At 36.8% G+C, this 19,669-nt stretch overlaps 2 gene segments (V, D, J or C); both read left to right on the top strand.

Moving 5' to 3' along the window:
• Positions 1-384: 384 nt before the first annotated feature.
• LOC131405462 (T cell receptor alpha variable 26-1-like) lies at positions 385-14,119 on the top strand. The segment is given in 3 exon segments: positions 385-521; positions 971-1,248; positions 14,006-14,119. Coding segments are annotated over 3 exon segments (432 nt in total).
• A 3,181-nt stretch (positions 14,120-17,300) lies between these two features.
• Positions 17,301-18,075, top strand: LOC131405461 (T cell receptor alpha variable 8-3-like). The segment is given in 2 exon segments: positions 17,301-17,536; positions 17,672-18,075. Coding segments are annotated over 2 exon segments (450 nt in total).
• The last annotated feature ends 1,594 nt before the right edge of the window (positions 18,076-19,669 follow it).

Here is a 19,669-nt window from a genome sequence, read left to right as displayed (position 1 = left end):
TGATATGTATTTTCTAGAATGTGGATGGGACTCTTTATCTCCTTACAGCACAGAGCTGAGTGCAGTTTTCTGGGATTGAAGTATCCTTTCCACAAGCTCTGTGGAGCATCAGCCAATTTCTTTGGTAAATTGAGGAAGAAATGATGGAAGAAAGGCTCTGGATAGACACCTCCTTATGATTGATTGTCCTTATCCGGAGCCAGACTTTAAACCTCACAAATGGTTGCAGTGGACACCCTGTGAGTTACAGATGTTTAGTTGATATTCTCACCTTCTTCTTGGGGACGTGACTAAAGCAGCGGAGGAAGAAGGAACTTCTCTCTCATTGGTTGAAAAGATCCTGACAACAACACAGTGGTAGCTGCACTCCTTGCAACTCTTTACTAGTAGCTGTTGCTTCTGTTCTCTGGAACGTCTTTAATCCTAGGTTCAGATACAAAGACTGAGCTCTGGGACCATGATCCTAGTTTGTCCTTGAAATATGAGGCTGGTGACTGGAGTAACCCTGTTTCTGACCTTGGGTAAGTGTTCTGTGTCTACCAAGGGATGGTGTTAAGGCCAAGGGACCTTGAAGTGTTAACTGCTCTCTATTCTTCTCCCTGTGATTTTTCCAGCATGCTAGGGATGGAATTGAGAACTGATCGCTGCATTTGACTAGGACACACAAACTTCTACATGATTAAAACATAGCCATGATCCTAAAAGAGTTCTTAAAATTATCCTGGTTGTAAGAAATCTCTGGGTTTATTGAGCCAAGGACCCATGGAACGGAGCCCGTGGAGTCTCTGATTCTTGGCATGTATCTTTGGTCTCCATCATGAACATGGATGATATTTTTGTGTTCTAGCAGGATATAAATAAACACACTGGAGTATGAGATAGGGCCCAAGAGTTATGGAATTGTGTCCTTGATCCGTAGAATTACATTGATTTGTGGTCAGGAAGTAACTTGATTTTCTTGACCCTTTAGGGACTGCGATTGATGCTAAGACCACTCAACCAAGCTCCATGGATTATGCTGAAGGAGATGATGTAAACCTACCTTGTAACCACTCTACCATCAGTGTAGATGATTATATACATTGGTATCGGCAAAATCCCAATCAGAGTCCACAGTATATAATTCATGGCTTACGAAACACTGTGAACAACAGCATAGCTTCTCTGACCTTTGCAACGGACAGAAAGTCCAGTACCTTGATCCTGCGCCAGGTCACACTGAGAGACACCACTGTGTACTACTGCATCGTGAGAGGCACACTGGGACAGATGGGGCTGCACCTGTGCAATATCTCTCTGGTGTTGGGGGTGGGGGGTGGGAGGCAGCAGCCATGGAGAACAAATCTAGAGCCATCTAGAAGGAGAATGAGAGAGCAATAAGAAAGGAGGAAAATGAAGGGAAGGAAAAAGGGAGAAGATAGATAAGTAAAGAAGAAAGACAGGATGAAGGGAGGGAGGACAAGGAATAAGCATTTCATTTGCTGATGTGGCTGAGAAGAATTATGAGGAGACTAAGAATCATAATTCTAACATAGCAGTGAAGTGAAGAGTTATTAATACTTTGTCATGGCTCCTTCTCATGTCAATAAAACGTCAGTTTCACTGTGTTAGTCTCAATACAAAAGGTGAGGAAAATAAAAATAATTCTACTTGTCCCAAAGGCTTCTTTCATTTGGACCCAGGGGCAAGTCCAAACTCTGAAATGCATACTGTCATAATTGTTCTGGTTAGCAGAAACAAATTATCCTTTCTCTGAGAAAAATCAGAACTGTTTTGTGTTGCTAGTCTAGAGCACGTATATTTGTGATGAAGAAATTTTTTTTTGGAAAGAAACAAAAATTAACTGAATAGTAGTTTTTTATTTGTTTAGAAGTCCTGCATCTCTAAAGAGTTTTCATCTTTTTTTGATATTCCCTAAGGAACACATACCCATCTCATTGTAAAAGGCTCAGGCAGAGCAAAAGTGAAAGTGTATGTGCATTTCCTTCATTCCCCCCAGCTCCCACTGTCCCTCTCAGAGAAACCAGTTCTGATAGTTTAAGCCAGCCTGTATTTTTGCATATAATTTGATGCAATCATGTACACACTCACACACACAGACTCACAAATATGTATGCACAAGCAAACAATTTGCCGTGTAAATTGGATTTATTTGAATTTTTTGCAACTTACTTTTTGGTTTCCATTTAATAAATTGTCCTGGAGATCTTCCTGCAGTAGACAAATGTAGAGAAGTTCACTTCATTCTTTCTGATGCCTATTTAGTATTTTGAAACATTCCATCATTTAATTGATTACTTTCCTCTTGATGCAAATTTGTTTCTATTTCTTTGCTGTCATAAAGAATATTGTCTTATACATGTTTGTAGATTCACTTTTGTATATATGTGGAAGTGTCTATTTTAATGAGCTTTCTGAAATTAGAATTGCTATGTCAAAGGAAAATTGCATTTAAAATTTTTGGAGAATGTGACAATTTCTCCTTCATATGGTATTAAACAATTATACTCTAACCAACACGAAATGAGAAGGCTTGTTTTATATCCTTGCAAAAATTGAGAATTACCAATATTTTTTATTTTAACAATCCAAATATACTTTATCTATATGCTTTTTCCTGGTTCCTAGTACTTTCAAGCAACTTTATCTGCATATTTTGGCACTCTGTTTTTTGACCTTAGTCACATGCTTATTCTCACCTTTTGACTATTTTTCTACTACGTTACTTTTCTTTTCCTTTTACTTTGTATAAATATTATATAGTTCTTTGCTTTATATTTATTTGTATATTTTATTTTAACATACTACCTTTTGTTTATTTCTTAATGTGGTTGTCTTTAATTTTTGCATTGTCAAATCTCCAAGTATTTATTTTTGGCTTCAAAAGTCAGCATCCTTTTAGGAAAGCCTTAAGTATATTATATTTTTTAATCTTCACTATCATTTGGTGAACAATTATTCTGAGACCTATGTTACATATTAGAAAACTAAATCTCAAAGATATTCAAAATCTTGGCAATATTCACAGTCTTAATATGTTTTAGTACCAACTTTTTCATTTATTTTTTAACCTGAGATTGTCAAGCTCCAAAATCTGAGCATATGTCATTCAATCTTGCCTTACTGGAAGAAACAGCAAGAAGAAAACCCCCAAATGATGAATCAAACGGAAAGTCATTGGAATGGATTATAGTACCCATCCTAGGAGATGATACACATTTTAAAGCAAAATGTAAAAAATTTAGAGTAGGTATCATGGGTTACGAGTTGAGAAAAGCAATGGTCTCTAATCCTATGAAGACATAGTGCTAGCCCCCTAAATATCCAGACGGCAGTAGAAATACACGTTGATTATAGAGAGATTATGAAGCAGCCATTGCTCTGTTTAGCCATGTAGTTTACAAGCAGAAAGAATAAAGAAGAAATTAGTTCACAAAGCAGAGAAAACAGGAGCTAGGAGCTCCTATCCTTGATGTGAGTGGCATTCAAGATATTCTTAGATCTTCACAAAGACTGAGAAATTTGTCCTGGTACATAGAAGGTAGACATAAATCGAAATGGCTATGATTATCATACTTGGGAAATTGCTATGATTCCATCAGGGAACAGATATTTTACTCAGGTCTTAGAAAGTGCAGTGGGAGGTGCTACTAGCAGTTTCTAAAGATTAGCATATCTCTTTCAAAATCCCTCCAGTGATTTTTTTCACTTGTTTCCTCCTCTTCACAGTCTTCTGTCTTCTTTTCATTCTAAGGCCATCTCTGCATCATTATATTTTAAAACACAAAGGTCTGAAATGTATTTTTTTGTCTGTTATTTTCACTGAAGTATCCTCAGTAACTAGCACAGTACCTGACAAATAGTAGGTGCTCAACAAGTATTTACGGAATAAATAAATATTCATGACTGAAAATTTTACTGACAAATGCTAGGGATAGAATAAAATACTGGAGGCATGAGTTAGATCTTCTAAAAAATATAAGAAAGTGCTCAAGAATATCACACGCATATAGTAATGAAGGTAGGGATATATTCCAAAATCCCTATTTATTCATGTACTCATTAATTCCTTCCTTCCTATTTTCCTTTTTTTCTCCCTCCTCTCTTTGCCTTCTTTCCTTTATTCCCTTTTCAGTAATTATTAGTAAAATAGGTCCCCCAAGTATTTTGTTAAGCTCTTCCTGTGAAATTTCTGTTCATTCCAATTCAAAATTCTCCTTATCTGTGACATTCTTCATGGATCATGGTAAGTGGTATAAATTTTTCCTTCTTCTATTAAAACTATTAACATACTGCATTTGTCATAAGGTGATTGACACCAGATGTTTTGAAGAGTTATAATGGCATTTAGCTAGAATCTCCTGGAAAGGAGAAAATTATCCTAACTCTACAAAAATGGAAACAGAAAAAGTAAAGAAAGACATTTGGACACAAGTTGATACTCACAATCAACCCATTGCCATAACTACAAGCCAATGAAGGTGTAAAATATATGATTATTCAGCAAATCTATGCCCCCAGGAAACACAGTGCTTGCCGATGTTCAAGTAGTGAACAGATTTAAAAGCCTTTTCTTATATTCCTGTCTTTTTTATCCCTGTTCAGAAATAATCTTCTACCAATCAAAAAAATCAGTGGCTCTTCCTGCACTGAATGTTTTCTGCTTTAAAATATGTTTCTAAACTTATCTTCATAAATTAGAAAATTAATGAGTAGTTGTTACCAAACACAAATGTAGGTTCATTACCCAGTGTACAGGAAAGCCAATAACAGGAGAGTCAGGCTTGCAGCAAGGAAAGAGGTTTATTATCAAAAGGCAACCAGATAAGGAGATGGGATTAAAACTCAAATCCATCTCCTTGAAGGGAAAAAGGTAAGGTTTTTTATTTAGGATTTTAGATAAAGAACAGGGAGTATGTTCTGGGGTTTTAGGTAGTGGAGGGGTAGCATGTGTCTTTGTTAGCTCGCTTTTTCAGTCTGTGTTTTGTCTTGAAGATTAAATCTCCTTTTTCCTTGACCATCTGGAGTTTTCTGGTTAGTTTTCGTCCTGGGCCCAAATTTGGCTTTGTGAGGCTGAATCTCCTTTCTTCTTGACATCTGGACCTTGACTTCCTGGGAAAAACGGCTCACTCATATACTAAGAAGAGACAGAAGGACCTCGTTAGTTTTAAACAGTGGTTGATTATGCTGAGTATGCACAGCCACAGTTAGCAAAGCTTATCTCAAGTTTTTTTCCTCTCTTTTAACTCATTCATTCTTGGTTGCAATCCCCACTTTCTTATGATCATTGTCAATCTTGCAGAATGAGGGCAAACACCACTCTAGCTACTTCCAGATGTGAAAGGACAAAGATCAGGGTCAGAGGAATGAAACTGTTCTAGCTTTATTTTAAAATATTTTTGGGTGCCAGGTGGGGAGAACAAAGTACGCTTTGTGTGACTAATATTTTAGTACTTTGATCAGTGTCTTTGGAACAACACTTAAGTCCACATTTTATAATTGCATAGATGACCACACATATTTGCAAAATAAACAGTCAAAATTTTAGTATCCCCTCCATAATGGACCTTAATCCTTTGGGAATCCAGAAGTGCCTTGTAAACCAACCAAGGTTAGTGCCTAGAACCTCATGTAAAATCTGATGTAGCCAAGTAGCCTGCTGTCTAATAGTTCAACATGTAAGGTAAGAACCTGGGAATCATTCATTACTTATCTTCAGGAGACTGTCTTCTGAAGAGTAACTTGCAGTCAGTCAGGGGTTCATTTGTCCATTCAAAGAAGTCAGGTCTAGAGTACGAAGGCATCCAAGGGTTGGGTGATCCCAGATGTGATGTTCTTCTATGAGTTTGTTCTCATTCTTGTGGCATTTCTTGTATGCTCCCACCCAGTGCAGATGAAGTTGATCTTGTGGGTGCTTATGCTTCCAGTATTTCAATAGGACCTAGTCTTCAACAGCAAAGATGGTGCAGAGGAACATCTGACAGTATCTAGTTCCTTAATTTGAGTTCTCTTGAGTCTTTTAGATCATCTCTAGAACATAGGAAGGGTCTCCCAAAGTTAGGCCTATGTTGCGTAAGCATGTAACCAAGCATTTACAAACAAGCATTTCTAGAGAAACAAAAAGAAAAACAAGGTTAATGGTTGGAGTAAATTATAAACCAATTTTTGAGCCCAAGGAATGGTCAGTCAAGAAGTTTTCTAGATGTCAAGTTTGCAGTACCTTTTGCAGTTTGAAATGTTTCTGATAATGTCATTGGATGTTCAGATAAACTTTTGAGTGGCTTATACAGCAGCAGGCATGAAGATTGTCTAAATACGGGCTATCATGGTGATCTCTCTTAAGTTTACATCAAGTTGTCCAACTTCAGTCTCCAGAGCTTTAGGGGAAAAGGATGTTTTCAGTTCTCAATGATTCCAAATGAAAAATATGGAAAACATTGAAAATGTTAGTTTGGAGATCTGTACCAGATATTTAAGGAAACTAGAAGAATTTAGGATCCAGTCCAGTTTATAGATAGAAAATGAAAACCTCAAACACAATTAACAGAACTAGAATCTAATATCTACAAATTTGTATTACCATTTCTACTTAACATAATTTTCCTCTCTAAAATCACCCTCATTTTTGCTGAAGATAGCCAAGTTAAGACTCATTGGTTTGGAAAATAAGTCTAGTTTCAATAAACTTGGCCTAATTATTTACATAAGTATAACAAGAATAGCAATTGATCATATAGCTCTTTTAAATCTGCTTGCTGGAACTTTTTATAAGGAGTCTCACATTGAAATTTAAAAACCTCTTGAGGCCAGGAAAGCCAAGATGAGGACTTGTCATCAGACTCAGCCTGCAATACCTATAAATTTGGCTGAATTCCTCTCTTCTTGAGGTCCCAAAAATATCCTGAGGTTCTTCGCATCTGCCAGGGAAGTGACCAATTTTACTCACCGGTGAGGTTACTGGAAACCCTATAAGCAAAGGTACCAGGCCAGTATTTCCAAACGGCTTTATTTATTCCATAAAGTCAATCCTCCTTGTTCCTTAAAGCTGTTTGGTCATATCTGAGTCTATACATGTTTCTCTCAAACATGACATTCCAGTCAAAGCCTTGGTAATACAACCAGTGTTTCCAATTGTGTCCTATAAAGGACACATTCTTATTGAACTTATGTAAATAATTATATTGTCATGAAAATAAGAATATTCACTCATCAAGAGTTTCCAAATTCTGGAGGGATCTGATAGGGAGAAAAAGATAAATTTCAATTTTGCTTACAAATTGCTATAATTCATAGTTCCTTAGGAGAAAGAAGAAAAACGTTTACTTAGATCTGGAAAAACAAAACATAAAAAAATCAGCACTATTTCAAATGAAAAGTTACAAAAATTATGATCATCCTCATCAATTAATCAGTCTCATGTAATCAATTTTTGATCTTCGTCTTTTGTTAGCAGTTTTATGAGGCCATCAGTTTCTCCATTAGAGTTCTGTAGTTTCTTACCCAGCTCAATTTCATAATCTGAAAGTTTTTTAGAAAACTGCATTCTACAGCAATTGTTAGAGATCTTTCCATGAATCTCTCTGAAGATGAAACATATTTGCAAAAACATCAGAGTAAAACAACAACTGCCTGCAAGTGACAGAAGACCAAAAAATGGCTATTTTCAAAAACCTTGGTTATTTCTGTGACATATAACACTTTGAAATTATGACTGACAACCAGGACAGACCAGAATTTTATTGATGTTATATAATTTTTAAAACATTTATATTAATAACATTTAACCATACAACATAACCTAAGAACGTTGATCATCATTTATTTGACAATGTTTCCCATGTAATTTAACATACCAAATAAGTCTAATTAGTTTAATATTTCCCTGTTTATAGAAAGAAAGGACAAATTCTTTGAGAAGTCCCAGGGTCAATTGGAAAATCTAAAAGTTCCTTTTTAAGTCAAAAGAAAGACTTTAATTTTGGGAGAAGTTTGTCAAAAATATCAAGTTTTTAAAACACTTGGTCAAATAGGAAACAATACCAGATTATCCATCTAACCAAGGTGAGAACAGAATATGTCAAAGGCAAACAGAGAGTAAATAGAGATACCTCAGTCATTTTGAACACAGGAAATTATTTTAACAAAACATAGATTTTCTGTCTTTTAGGTAGACTTACTCAAAGGTAAAGAAAAAGCTTTTGTATCCTCTTTATCAAGAGCAGATCAAAAGTACAAGACAATTATCTTTTTAAGAGAGAAAGCCAAACTATAAATTTGCACCAGCTTACGTTTGATACTGAAACTTATTCACTTAATTAAATCCATTTTAATCTTAGCCAATTTGACCATGCACAAAATTCTTTCCTCAGGGTTTTACTTCCACAAACCTTCTGTCATTTACTTTTTATGTTCAGAATTTGTCCTACACCTTCTTTCCTAGAGCTGTTTTTTTCTTTCCTAGTACTTTAGGACAAATTTATCTTTTTTAACAAAACAAACAAAAATATTTCCATTCTTATACTTTCTTCACTGAAAATATACATCTTACTTTTCTTGCATACATACTTTCTAGAAATATGTCCTTTCCCATAGAAAATTCTTCAGTGTGGCACAAAACATGTTTATTAACAAACACAAGCATTTTTTCAGTTTCTCTGACATGAGAAGCCAAAGGCAGACAAATCTATACATAGTAATTAATTTTAACATTTTATCTTATGTAGAAATGACCTAGATACTCAATAAATTTTTAAACTTTAGCTTAATTTAGCAAAATTTAGCAAAATCTAAAGTTTTGAAGGTATTTTAAGTACACCTATAACACATAATTACTGTTAAAAAATTCACCACAAATCTTTTATACTTTTCACATCTATTTAATTTACCTGTTTCCAGTAATTATTTTAAATTGCCTACAAAACTCCATGAGACAAAATTCTTTATACAAAATCAGCTATTATTTTGTTATTTCTATTTATTTATATTTTGGTGAGGAAGGTTGGCCCTGAGCTAATATCTGTTGCCAATCTTCCTCTTTTTGTTTGAAGAAGATTGTCCTCAAGCTAATATCTGTACAAATCCTCCTCTACTGTACATGTTGGATGTCTCAACAGCATGGCTTTATGAGTAGTGTGTAGGTCTTCGCCTGGGATCCGAACCCGCAAACCCCAGGCCACCAAAGTGAAGCATGCAAATTTAACCACTACGCAACCTGGCTGGCCCTTTTAAGTTATCATTTTTTAACAGCAAATTTCGTAGCAGAGATAACATGTCTTTATCATATCCAATATTGATAACTCTGAGGACATGTCTATTTCAATCAAACCAAGAAACATAAGTTTTCACTTGGCAAAGATCATTTTATATCATGTTATCTTGAAAGCAATTTGGGTTAGTTTCTATTACATTTAGAAATATTTACATAAGTTCTTACATCAAGCCAATTAAATAGAGCTCTTTTAAAAATTATGCCATCCAGAGCCAGACAAATGAACATACAGAGAGAGACTTACATACATAGTCATATACATACAGATAGACACAAACAGAGATCTTTAAAATTCTATCCATGTCTCAGGCACAAAACTCAAAAGAATAGTTGGGTCCAAATTGCTCCCTGCAGATGGACCTCCTCAGATGGCCAAAGATTTTTACTAAAGATTCTTTTCTTTTTGCTGTAAGGATCCCTTTCAGAGCTGTTTTTGAAAACATTTTATCTTTTATAAGCTTCTGCATATCAACCAAAGATTGCATTCTATTAACTCTGAGGAGTCAAATCCTCTCTTTTAGGGTGCCCCTTAAGGTGGGCTTATCTGAAACAGAGGTTCCCCAGAATGGTCATTACAATTTCAAATTATATTAGAAGTTTACCTATTTCCACTTGCTTAATTTTATATCAGGAATTTTTGGGGAGCTGAAGTAGGGGAGCTCAGTGAGAGATGAGAGAGGAGCAGCAGATTTGGTTTTCTTTAACCAGCATGGTCACTGGTGAAGCTGACACCCTCCAACTTGGCATGTTTTTTATTGAATTATTTTCTTTTAAAGAGGCAATAAGGGATTCCTGACCTTGTTTAGAAGCCCCTAAAAAATTAAAATAGGCTTCCCATTGGTTTAATTTTTATAGCCAGCTTTTTTCAATTGCATATGCAAATACACTATTTTGGGTAAACTGAAATTGTGCTATTTTGGCCATTTTAAAGTGAGATTTCATTTAGCATGTTTAATTAACATAGCCTGAAGGGTGGATTTATATGTTATCACAATATCAGGCAGGGGAAATGTTCCCCAGTGAGACACAATGTTTATCCCCACAATATAATCTATAATACAATCAGGCAAAAGAGATGCAATCATTTTATATAAAGCCCATATAAATATACTATTTTTTTTACAAAACTTTATCTTATTTTATAAATTCTTATACATTTAACTATAATTTTTATTAGGATTCCATAAATAAATCTCAGTCTTATTGTATAGGGGCAGCATCCCCAGTCAGTCATAACATCCATTCCCAAAAAACATTCAGGCAAAGTTGACATGACCTCTTCATATAACGTTAACTCAAATATTTTAATCCTTATGATCTTGTCAACATTAGCAGCCTAACTGTTGCCCCATGCAATTGTTGGTCAGGTTTCTCTTTGCAATTTCTGCCTTTTGGCTTTTTAAATTTTTCCAAACTGGGGTGAATAGAATGAGCTTGTTTGAGTCCTTTAATGTTGGGGGGCTGGTTGGGGGTCCCTTTGGCTCACCCAATCTTAGGCAGTGTTTTATTAAAACCTTTGTTTTAACCCCATAAGTGCCTATTTTATTCATCCCATTTTTTTTTAAATAACTAAGTAGAAATTTCCATCCTGCTGCGATGAGTCCTTCTTCCTTTTTTGATTCCTCTGTGTTTTTCCCACTTTTAATATTTGCTTTATTTACCCAATTGTCTTATGTCCTAAAAACTCCTTTAAAATTTTTCACCTTGTTGAAAAGAGTACTTTTATTTTCCTTTCAGCTTCTTTTTATTCTTTTGTCACCTTAGTGCTTTCATTAGCATCTGTAAGACTATGAGAGGAAACTGAAACCCCAAATTTGATTAAATTCCATCTTTTTTCTTTTACATAGGTTTGTAATGGGAAACATACCAATTTCGCAATACATCACCCAGAGGGCTGCCACTGGGATTCTAATTCAAGTTCCCCATTATGTTGCCACACACACACAATATACATATTCACATGCACACACAAAAGTATCAAAACAAATGGAGCCAAGAGTTAATTTTTTCAACAAAGTGGGGCTCCCCTGAACAAATTCCAGTAACCTGGAACAAAACCCCTGAAATGGGCAAACAGACTACACATTCATGTACATACACAGACACAAGCATCAAAACAAATGGAGCCAAGAGTTCCTTTATGGGAACAAAACTCCAGTAACCTGAAACAAAACCCCCGAAACAGAGGCAAACAAATTACACATTCACATACACACACACAAGTGTCAAAGCAAATGGAGTCAAGAGTTAGTCCTTTCAACAAAATTGGGGCCTCCCCAAAAAACACTCAAGTAACTTGGAATGAAATCCATGAAACAGAAGCAAACAAATGAAAGGAAAAATAGGGCTTGGTCAGTTTTAATGAGAAAACTCACCAAAGGGGCATCTGTTCAAACCAGAAGGAAAAAAAAAAATCTAAAGCCACAATAAAAATGTACCTAGGGCTAGCGTTGCTGGGTCAGATGGAAAGTACTGGGGATGGTCCCTAGGGCAAGTTGCTTAGGCAGCTGCTGGACTGCTTCTCAGGGAATCCCATTTGGCCCAGGGCCACAGAGCCACAGGCAAAAGAGCCTCCTGGTTGGCTTACCAAATTGTTATGGAACATAAACACGGGTTCCTTACTAGATGTAGAGGAAAGCCAATAATCAAAACGTCAGGCTTTTATCAAGGAAATAGTTTTATTATCAAAAGGCAGCCAGACAAGGAGATGAGAGTTAAAACTCAAATCCAACACATCAAAAGAAAAAAGGTAGAGGTTTTTGTTTGGTGTTTTAGGTACAGGAGGAGGAGCATGTGCTGGGGTTTTAGGTAGAGGAGGGGGAGCTAATACGGGCATTACCAATAGGGCATAGGAGGGGAAATATACATTCTTATCTTAAGAGAGTGCATTCTTTAACGGTTAAGCAGAGAACTGAGGATTAGCAGTGCACATTGAGGATTCTAATGTTCCACAAACTCCACCTGTTAAGCAAGTCTGAGAGATTGCGTCTAAAGTTAAGAAAATACTTGATTTGTTCCACCAGAATTGCATGAAATAGCCAACACAATAAACTATTTTCAAATTAACTAAAGACCAGAAGTACATAAGAGATAAGAATTTGTAAGAAATGAATTAACAAGTGTATACACATATGACACACGGAAAATAAAATATCCTGAGCACAAAGAGGAGGAGAAAACTGCTAAAAATAATGTATTTTAGTAATTAGAACAAAAGTTTAAAAAACTGCACCATCAATGCAGTAAATAAGTGGTGATTATAAAACAAAGCAAAAATCTAAAAGTAGAGTGAAAACTGAAATGAAAGAGAAGAATAAGATGAGCAGATGGAGATAGGTGATAAAATAAAATTTGTGATAAAACTAATATTGAAACAGTATTATAATAAAAAATGAAAGAAAGGAAAAACATTTGCAATATTTGCCAAGGGTAAAGGATGGTCTTTTTAATAAAGGGCATTCAATAGTTTGTCATATAGAAAAAATATATCTTCACCTTTACATCATATATAAATAGCTGTTCAGATAGAATGCAGATCTGAACCTAAGAATAAAATATAAAGCTTGTAGCAGAAAATACAGAACTTTTCATTACTTTGTGTTAGATACTTATTTCTTAAATAGGATACAAAAATATTTAAGCATAAAAATTGGACTATATTAAAATCATTTCAAGAGTTAAGAGGATATTCTATTCACTTCTATTGCAGTGAATAGAAGATATTTGCAGCAAATATTATTGTCAAAACGTTCATTTTGTTTTAAAATAAAGATCTTCAAATCAATAAGAAAACAAGCAAACCTGATAGAAAAAGCAAAAGTCTTAAGCAGGCATTTCTCAAAAGAACAGCCAATAAACATGCCACTTCTACAAGGTAGAGAAGCAAACATAACTAATCTATACTGTGAGAAGTCAAGATGGTGTTACCCATGGGACAGTATCATCAAAGTCATCACGGGAGCTCTGAAGTGTTGGTAAGATTCTGTTTCCTGATCTGGGTGCTGGTTACAAGGGTGTGTCAATTTTGTGAAAATTCATCAAGCTATAGATTTATAATATATTTATACTTTCTTATACATATGTTATACTCCAGTAAAAATTTTAAAATGATACAATGGCCTCATATTAATTAGAATGTGATATGTAAAGTAAAACTAAAATTTCAGGTGTTTTCATTCTAGTTTTCCATTTTTTGTGCCTGAAATATTGGAGTAAGAACACATTTGTTAAAAAAGCATGACTTTAGACCATGAGTGAGCTCTGGCCCTCTATTAAAAGACCATAGATGAGAAATGTGATAATGGTCTTTTCCTTCTAACTAGGATACAAATGTAGGACTTTTGACCCTTGGTATGTAGTCCAAGGAGCCTAGCTATTGACATTTTAGATTATTAGGAAAAGTAGAAAAGTCTATTGAATAGGAAAGGATGATGAGTCTCTCAGGATACTTACATCTTATTGTTCAAAACAGAGTACATGGTAACACTCAGCTGGGAAAGTCTGGGGAAGGCATGTATTTTTATCTAGGAACACTGCTCACTAAAAGAACATCAGGATTCTGTTAGTAAGGATGAAGAAGTAAATCCACTATGTGTAGGCGACAAGCAGTACCTGCCACAACCTTAAAAACATTAAAGGGCTCCCATAGCACTGTGGCATGTTATGTGGTCAACAAGATTTGTTAGCCAATATCTTTGCCATAATTAACATTACCCCAGAATTAATGCATGGTTCCAGTTTGCTGTAATAGTGTGTAAGGGAGTTGATCCTGTCTTTGGATTTGGTGGTCCGGTGAAATGGAAGAGAGGAATTGTGCTGATTGACGGCATTTATAAAAGAGCTTTAGAATAATTGTCTTCAGACTTCATATTAGATAAAGAAGCAAGAGAAGATAAGAGAGAGATGATGTTCAGAAAGTAGAGGGGTCAGATACTTAAATTATCAATAGATAGGAAAGCAAAAAAGAAGATCCACAATCAACCTAAATAAACATTCCAAAGTCTTCCAGCACATTACAGCCTCCGTTGCAGAGGCCCAGGCAATTATTTATAAGCAGTGAGTGCAGTGATTGTGGGGCCCCAGGGATTGTGCTCTAGGTGTGCCCTCTGCTGTATGGGCTTTGAATGTGAGGTAGAGATACTTTTCTCTAGTGTTTCTGTCTATAAATAGTAGCAAATGAAGATTTTGTAATGTAATGTAATGTAGTGTAATGTAGTATAGTGTCTGAGAGCTGAATCCATCTGGATAGCCAGAATTTACGGATTTATGGCACCTGCTGAGAGACTTGAGTACCAACCAATCTTACTGTGGTTGTGTTCCTCTGTGCTAGGACCCCTTGGAAGCACATTCAGTCCTACCTGTGTCTGACTGCTTCCGGAGAGGAATGATTCACCATGGAATTTGACTCTGTTTATTTTACAAATTCACCTAACTGCCTCTTATCTTCCTATGGAAATTTTTCCACTTTGGCCACTAAGTCCCCATTCTATTGTAAACAAACATTCAGTGGCCTCTGTGAAAATCCCTTGCACATGCCTTTGCTGAAACACAACTCTGTTTGGAATACAGTTTCTTTCCCTTGTTGTTGCTCCTTATTCTCCCTCACCTACAACACCTCCGATTTACAGATAGGAACAGCATTCTCCTCATCACCCTCAGAAAACCCAGACTATGGTCTGTGCACCTTTGAGACCCAGGCCTTTCACCCCTACTTTTTCCTATCCCTTTTTCTCTCCCATCTTTATAAACACCAGATGCTCTTCCTTATACATTAAAGACTGAACATAGCTCAGAAGGTTCCACTGTAAGGTAAAATACCACATGACGTAAATGTCCATGTGGACAATTCAAAGAGAAGTCTAACCTCATCAACTTTAAAGACTGTTAGTTAGAATTCCCTTTAGCCATAAGCTCCCGTGGCCACACTCTAGAAAGATTGATGGTAATTCTCTAGGTAGATGCTACTCTACCTCTGAAATCTTACTTCCTGTATAAAACCTTGCATCCTTAGATTCTTACACTCAGTTCATTCTACAGCACTTGCTCTTTGATGATGTATGATCATTTAGTCCCCTAATAACTTTGTTGTCATCTTATTTCTCAAAGGCTTCCTATCTTTTATTTTTTTATCTAAACACCTAAACTCCATGGTCCTACTTCAATCCATCTTAGTCATTAGTCTCATTGTTCTTGCCCCAATTCTGTGTCCTGTAAGTGATTTTATTAATTTCCAATCATGGATCAGTATCCATCTTCTTATAATGTACACTTTGTCTTATAATGTACACTGTGTTCAAGATAATCACACAGGTGTGCAAACTGGTGTCATTGAAACCTGTTGTCATCTTCAACACTAGCTAAGCCAACTAGTATTCTTTTGTATGCCAGAAAAGTATTCTTTTTCTTTATAATTTTCTCCCATTGTCATTTCCTACAGGGACTATTTAAAGTTCTCATACTCCTCAGACTCCCTAACGCAGAACCTCCTCCATTCCCTCCCTCGGTAGGCATTTAATTTCTACTCATAAGAACAAAAAAGATCCCATTAGAGATTAATAGATGTTTCAACTTTCTGCCTTCACACCCTGGTAAATTACTGAAATCTACACCAACCTTTTCCTCCTTCATTCCAATAAAATCGGAAAAAACTGTTCCTCCTTCTACCAAAATTTGGTCCTCCTGACTCAGGTCTGTATTTCAATCCTATGTGTCTCCTCAGAACTTTGATCCATTGCTTATAGATCTTTGCCAAAAGCATGTAAATATATCCCAATCTTTATAAAACCTACTATTACCACTTCAACATCCTTGTCTGGTTAACACTATGTATCTTTCCTCCCCGTCTGGGCTGGCCCCTGTGGCTTAGCGGTTAAGTGAGCACATTCTGCTACTGGTGGCCCGGGTTAGGATCCGGGGCACCCACCAACGCACCGCTTCTCTGGCCATGCTGAGGCCACATCCCACATACAGCAACTAGAAGGATGTGCAACTATGACACACAACTATCCACTGGGGCTTTGGGGAAAAAAAAATAGGAGGAGGATTGGCAATAGATATTAGCTCAGAGCCTGTCTTCCTCAGCAAAAAGAGGAGGATCAGCATGGTTGTTAGCTCAGGGCTGATCTTCCTCACCAAAAAAAAAAAAAAAAAAAACCGGACACTTTTTATTCATCATCTCACTAGTTAGACATTTCTTCAACACTTGTTCTATTGGATATTCTTTCCTTCTTAAGAATACTTTTCCCTTCTCTTTCAGCACACCAGTCATTTCTGATTTTCCACTTACCACTCTGCATTACCCTTTGAGGTATCTTTGATGCTTTTTCCACTGCCCATCCATTCAGTGTTTGGGTTCCTTGGGGATTATCTTTAGTTCCTCTTCTCTTCTGAGTTTTGATCTGAGTGTTTGTATTGGTGAAATTACATCTGCTCTTAAAAGGTGGTACTACATCATAGATGACATAATAGGTGAGGAGCTGGGCTTGGAGTCTAATAGAATTAGTTCTAGTCCTTACGTGTCGTTGGACAGATTATTTAACTTCATATAGACTTGATTTCCATTTTATTAAGTGAGGATAACATCTACTCTAAAGGGCTATAGTGCTAATTTATCAGTGGTTAATAATGTGGATTCTTGAATCATACTAACGGGACAAATTCCAGTTGTCACTTACTGTGACCTTGGACAATTTACATTGTTCCTTCCATGATTCAGTCTCCTTGTTTATAAAATGAGAATGAGAATATGATTTCCTTCATAGGATAAAATAATGCTACTTAATTCATGACATTAAAGAGCCTCTTTATAAATATACTCCTGAAAACACTCTCATCAGATGATAATGCTAAGAAATGCAAGCCTAGACAGGAGCAGGAAGATGGGGCACAAAAACCTTAAGACTCCATTTGTTTCTATATTTGACCTCCAGAGGGCGATGTTGCATAAACTGGAAATGTCTCCTCTATTCAAGTTCTACCTGTCTCCTATGAGCTTCTTTACTCACAGCTCACTGAGGGGCACATTCTGAGTAGGCTCAACACCAGGAACAGTCACTGCCAAGAAAGTGTATATTACTAATGGTCTGTAGAACTTGCCTAAACAAGGATCTCTAGAATCTCAGGTTTTCCCAGTTACTAGGACTCAGCATACTCGGGCACATTCCTTCCTGCTCCTCAAGGAATATCTTCCAGAATATAGCTCTCTGCTTCCTCACTGCCTAGCCATGTTCTCAATCACCATTCTGCTGCTTGGAATGCTCTTCACAGTGAGTAAGTAACATTGTATTCCGTGCTCCTGCCTCCATAGAAGGAACATTGTTCGGACTGGAATCTGATTAGAGACAGTGTCTCATTACAGGTAGGTCTGTCTGTCCAGGTCTCACCAACTCAGCATTGATGTTTCAGGAGGAACCAGAGCCCAGTCAGTGACCCAGCCTGACGACTACATCACTGTCTCTGAAGGAGACCCTCTTGAGCTGAGGTGCAACTATTCCTATGGTGCAACTCCTTCTCTCTTCTGGTACATTCAGTACCCCAGCCAAGGCCTCCAGCTGCTCCTCAAGTACACTTCAGGGTCCACCCTGGTTAAAGGCATCAAAGGTTTCCAAGCTGAATTTAAGAAGAGTGAAACCTCCTTCCACCTGAAGAAACCATCAGCGCATTGGAGCGACTCGGCTGAGTACTTCTGTGCTCTGAGTGACACAGTGACTGAGACTGCAGGGGGAGCTGAACACAAACCTGCTGAGACACAAGTTTTCAGATACTCAAGGACACAGCCTGATCTGTTTTTAGCAAGGTCTCTCATGTGATGAAAGTGAACAGGGGGGGGAGCAGAGCCCTGGGGAGTGCTTGGCTCCTGAGGATAAACAGGAACTTCAACATGTTCCTTCCTTTACTACTGGGTCATGTTAAACAAGACCTAGAACAGAGAAACCTGTGCGGATATTCTCCTTCTACTTGGAGATACTGCATTCTAGAGACTCAGGATTCTAACTAAATGTGACCAATACTGACTTCTGATGTTTCACCTTCCGAGCTCACCTCCAGCATGCTCCTCCCACTACCTTTTGCTTTTCAACTGACAGCACCTCCATTCTTTCAGTACCTCTGGTGATAACATCAGAGTTATATTTGACTCTTATTTTTCTCTCATTGCTTATATCTGTCAAATTAATGAACAGAAACCTCATTAAATTGGAGTTTGGAGGTCAAAAGGGGGAACTTTCATACCCTATGTTAATAGCAGAGCCCAACAGGAGGAAGAAAGATTTCCTCTTCTTGTCCCACAAGAAACTCAGCCAGTGAGACACTGTCACAACTCAGCCAATGAAAAGCCACTACACATCGAACTCTCAATTCCTCCAGTGGACTCTTTGTTTACAATGGCCCTCCCAACTTCCTCCTTCCCTCTATAAAAGAGTTTCTCTTCCCTTGCTGCTGAGGGACTTGCATGTCGCTGGCCATGGTTGCAGACTCCAAATTGCAATTCTTTGCTGATCTCAAATAAACCCATCTTTGCTAGAGAAGTAACCGGATGTCTATTTACTTAAGATCAACACATCTAATCTGTCATGAAGTCCAGTTGGTCCTATCTTGAAAATTAACCCATAATCTAACCACTGCCATTATCTTCGCAATGCTACTTCTTTGGTCAAGCCATTCACATTTCTCAAATGAGTTACTCTGACACTGACTTTAAATATAATGACATAAGTAGGGTGAAAGTAAAAGTATGGAAAAAATATCCATGCAAACACTACTGTGGAAAGGCTGTATTAATATCAGAGAAATTATCCTTCAGAAAAACAAATATTACATAAATAAAGAGGGATATTACATAGTTATAAAAGGATCAATTTACTAAGATGACATAATAGTGTAAATGTGTATGCACTTAACAACAGAGCTTCAAAACACTTGAAGATAAAACTGTTAAAACTGAAAGGAAAAATAGACAAATCTGTAATTATACTTGGAGACTTTAACCCTTTGTGCTCAATAAGTACTAGAATAAGTAGTCAGAAATCAGTGAGAATACAGCAGACTTGCACACCACTATCAACCAATTTGAACTTATTGACATCCATAGAACACTCCACTAAACAACAGAAAGCATTGCATAAAAGGAAATTTATAACAGTAAATGTTTGCGTTAGAAAAAAATTTCAAGTCAATAACCTCATCTCCTCCTTGGGCGTGTCTCAGGTGACAATGTCCTACACAGAAGAGAAAAACCTCGGCAATCCAGGAAACCCTGGTCTGTATTGAGTTCAGGCAAACTAGAGTGTTTGCTGCTGCTACTGCACCGGGTACCCAGCTGGAAAACGTTGTGCCTTTTACAACTTATGTGGCTTTCCTGTGCTCATAGATTAAACTGAGATCACTTCCATTCACACCAGATGC

This window comes from Diceros bicornis, chromosome 5 (assembly GCF_020826845.1).
Source record: "Diceros bicornis minor isolate mBicDic1 chromosome 5, mDicBic1.mat.cur, whole genome shotgun sequence".
In the NCBI taxonomy this organism is placed as follows: domain Eukaryota; kingdom Metazoa; phylum Chordata; class Mammalia; order Perissodactyla; family Rhinocerotidae; genus Diceros; species Diceros bicornis.
Note: the sequence above shows the minus strand (reverse complement) of the source record. Positions and strands in the feature narration are given on the sequence as shown.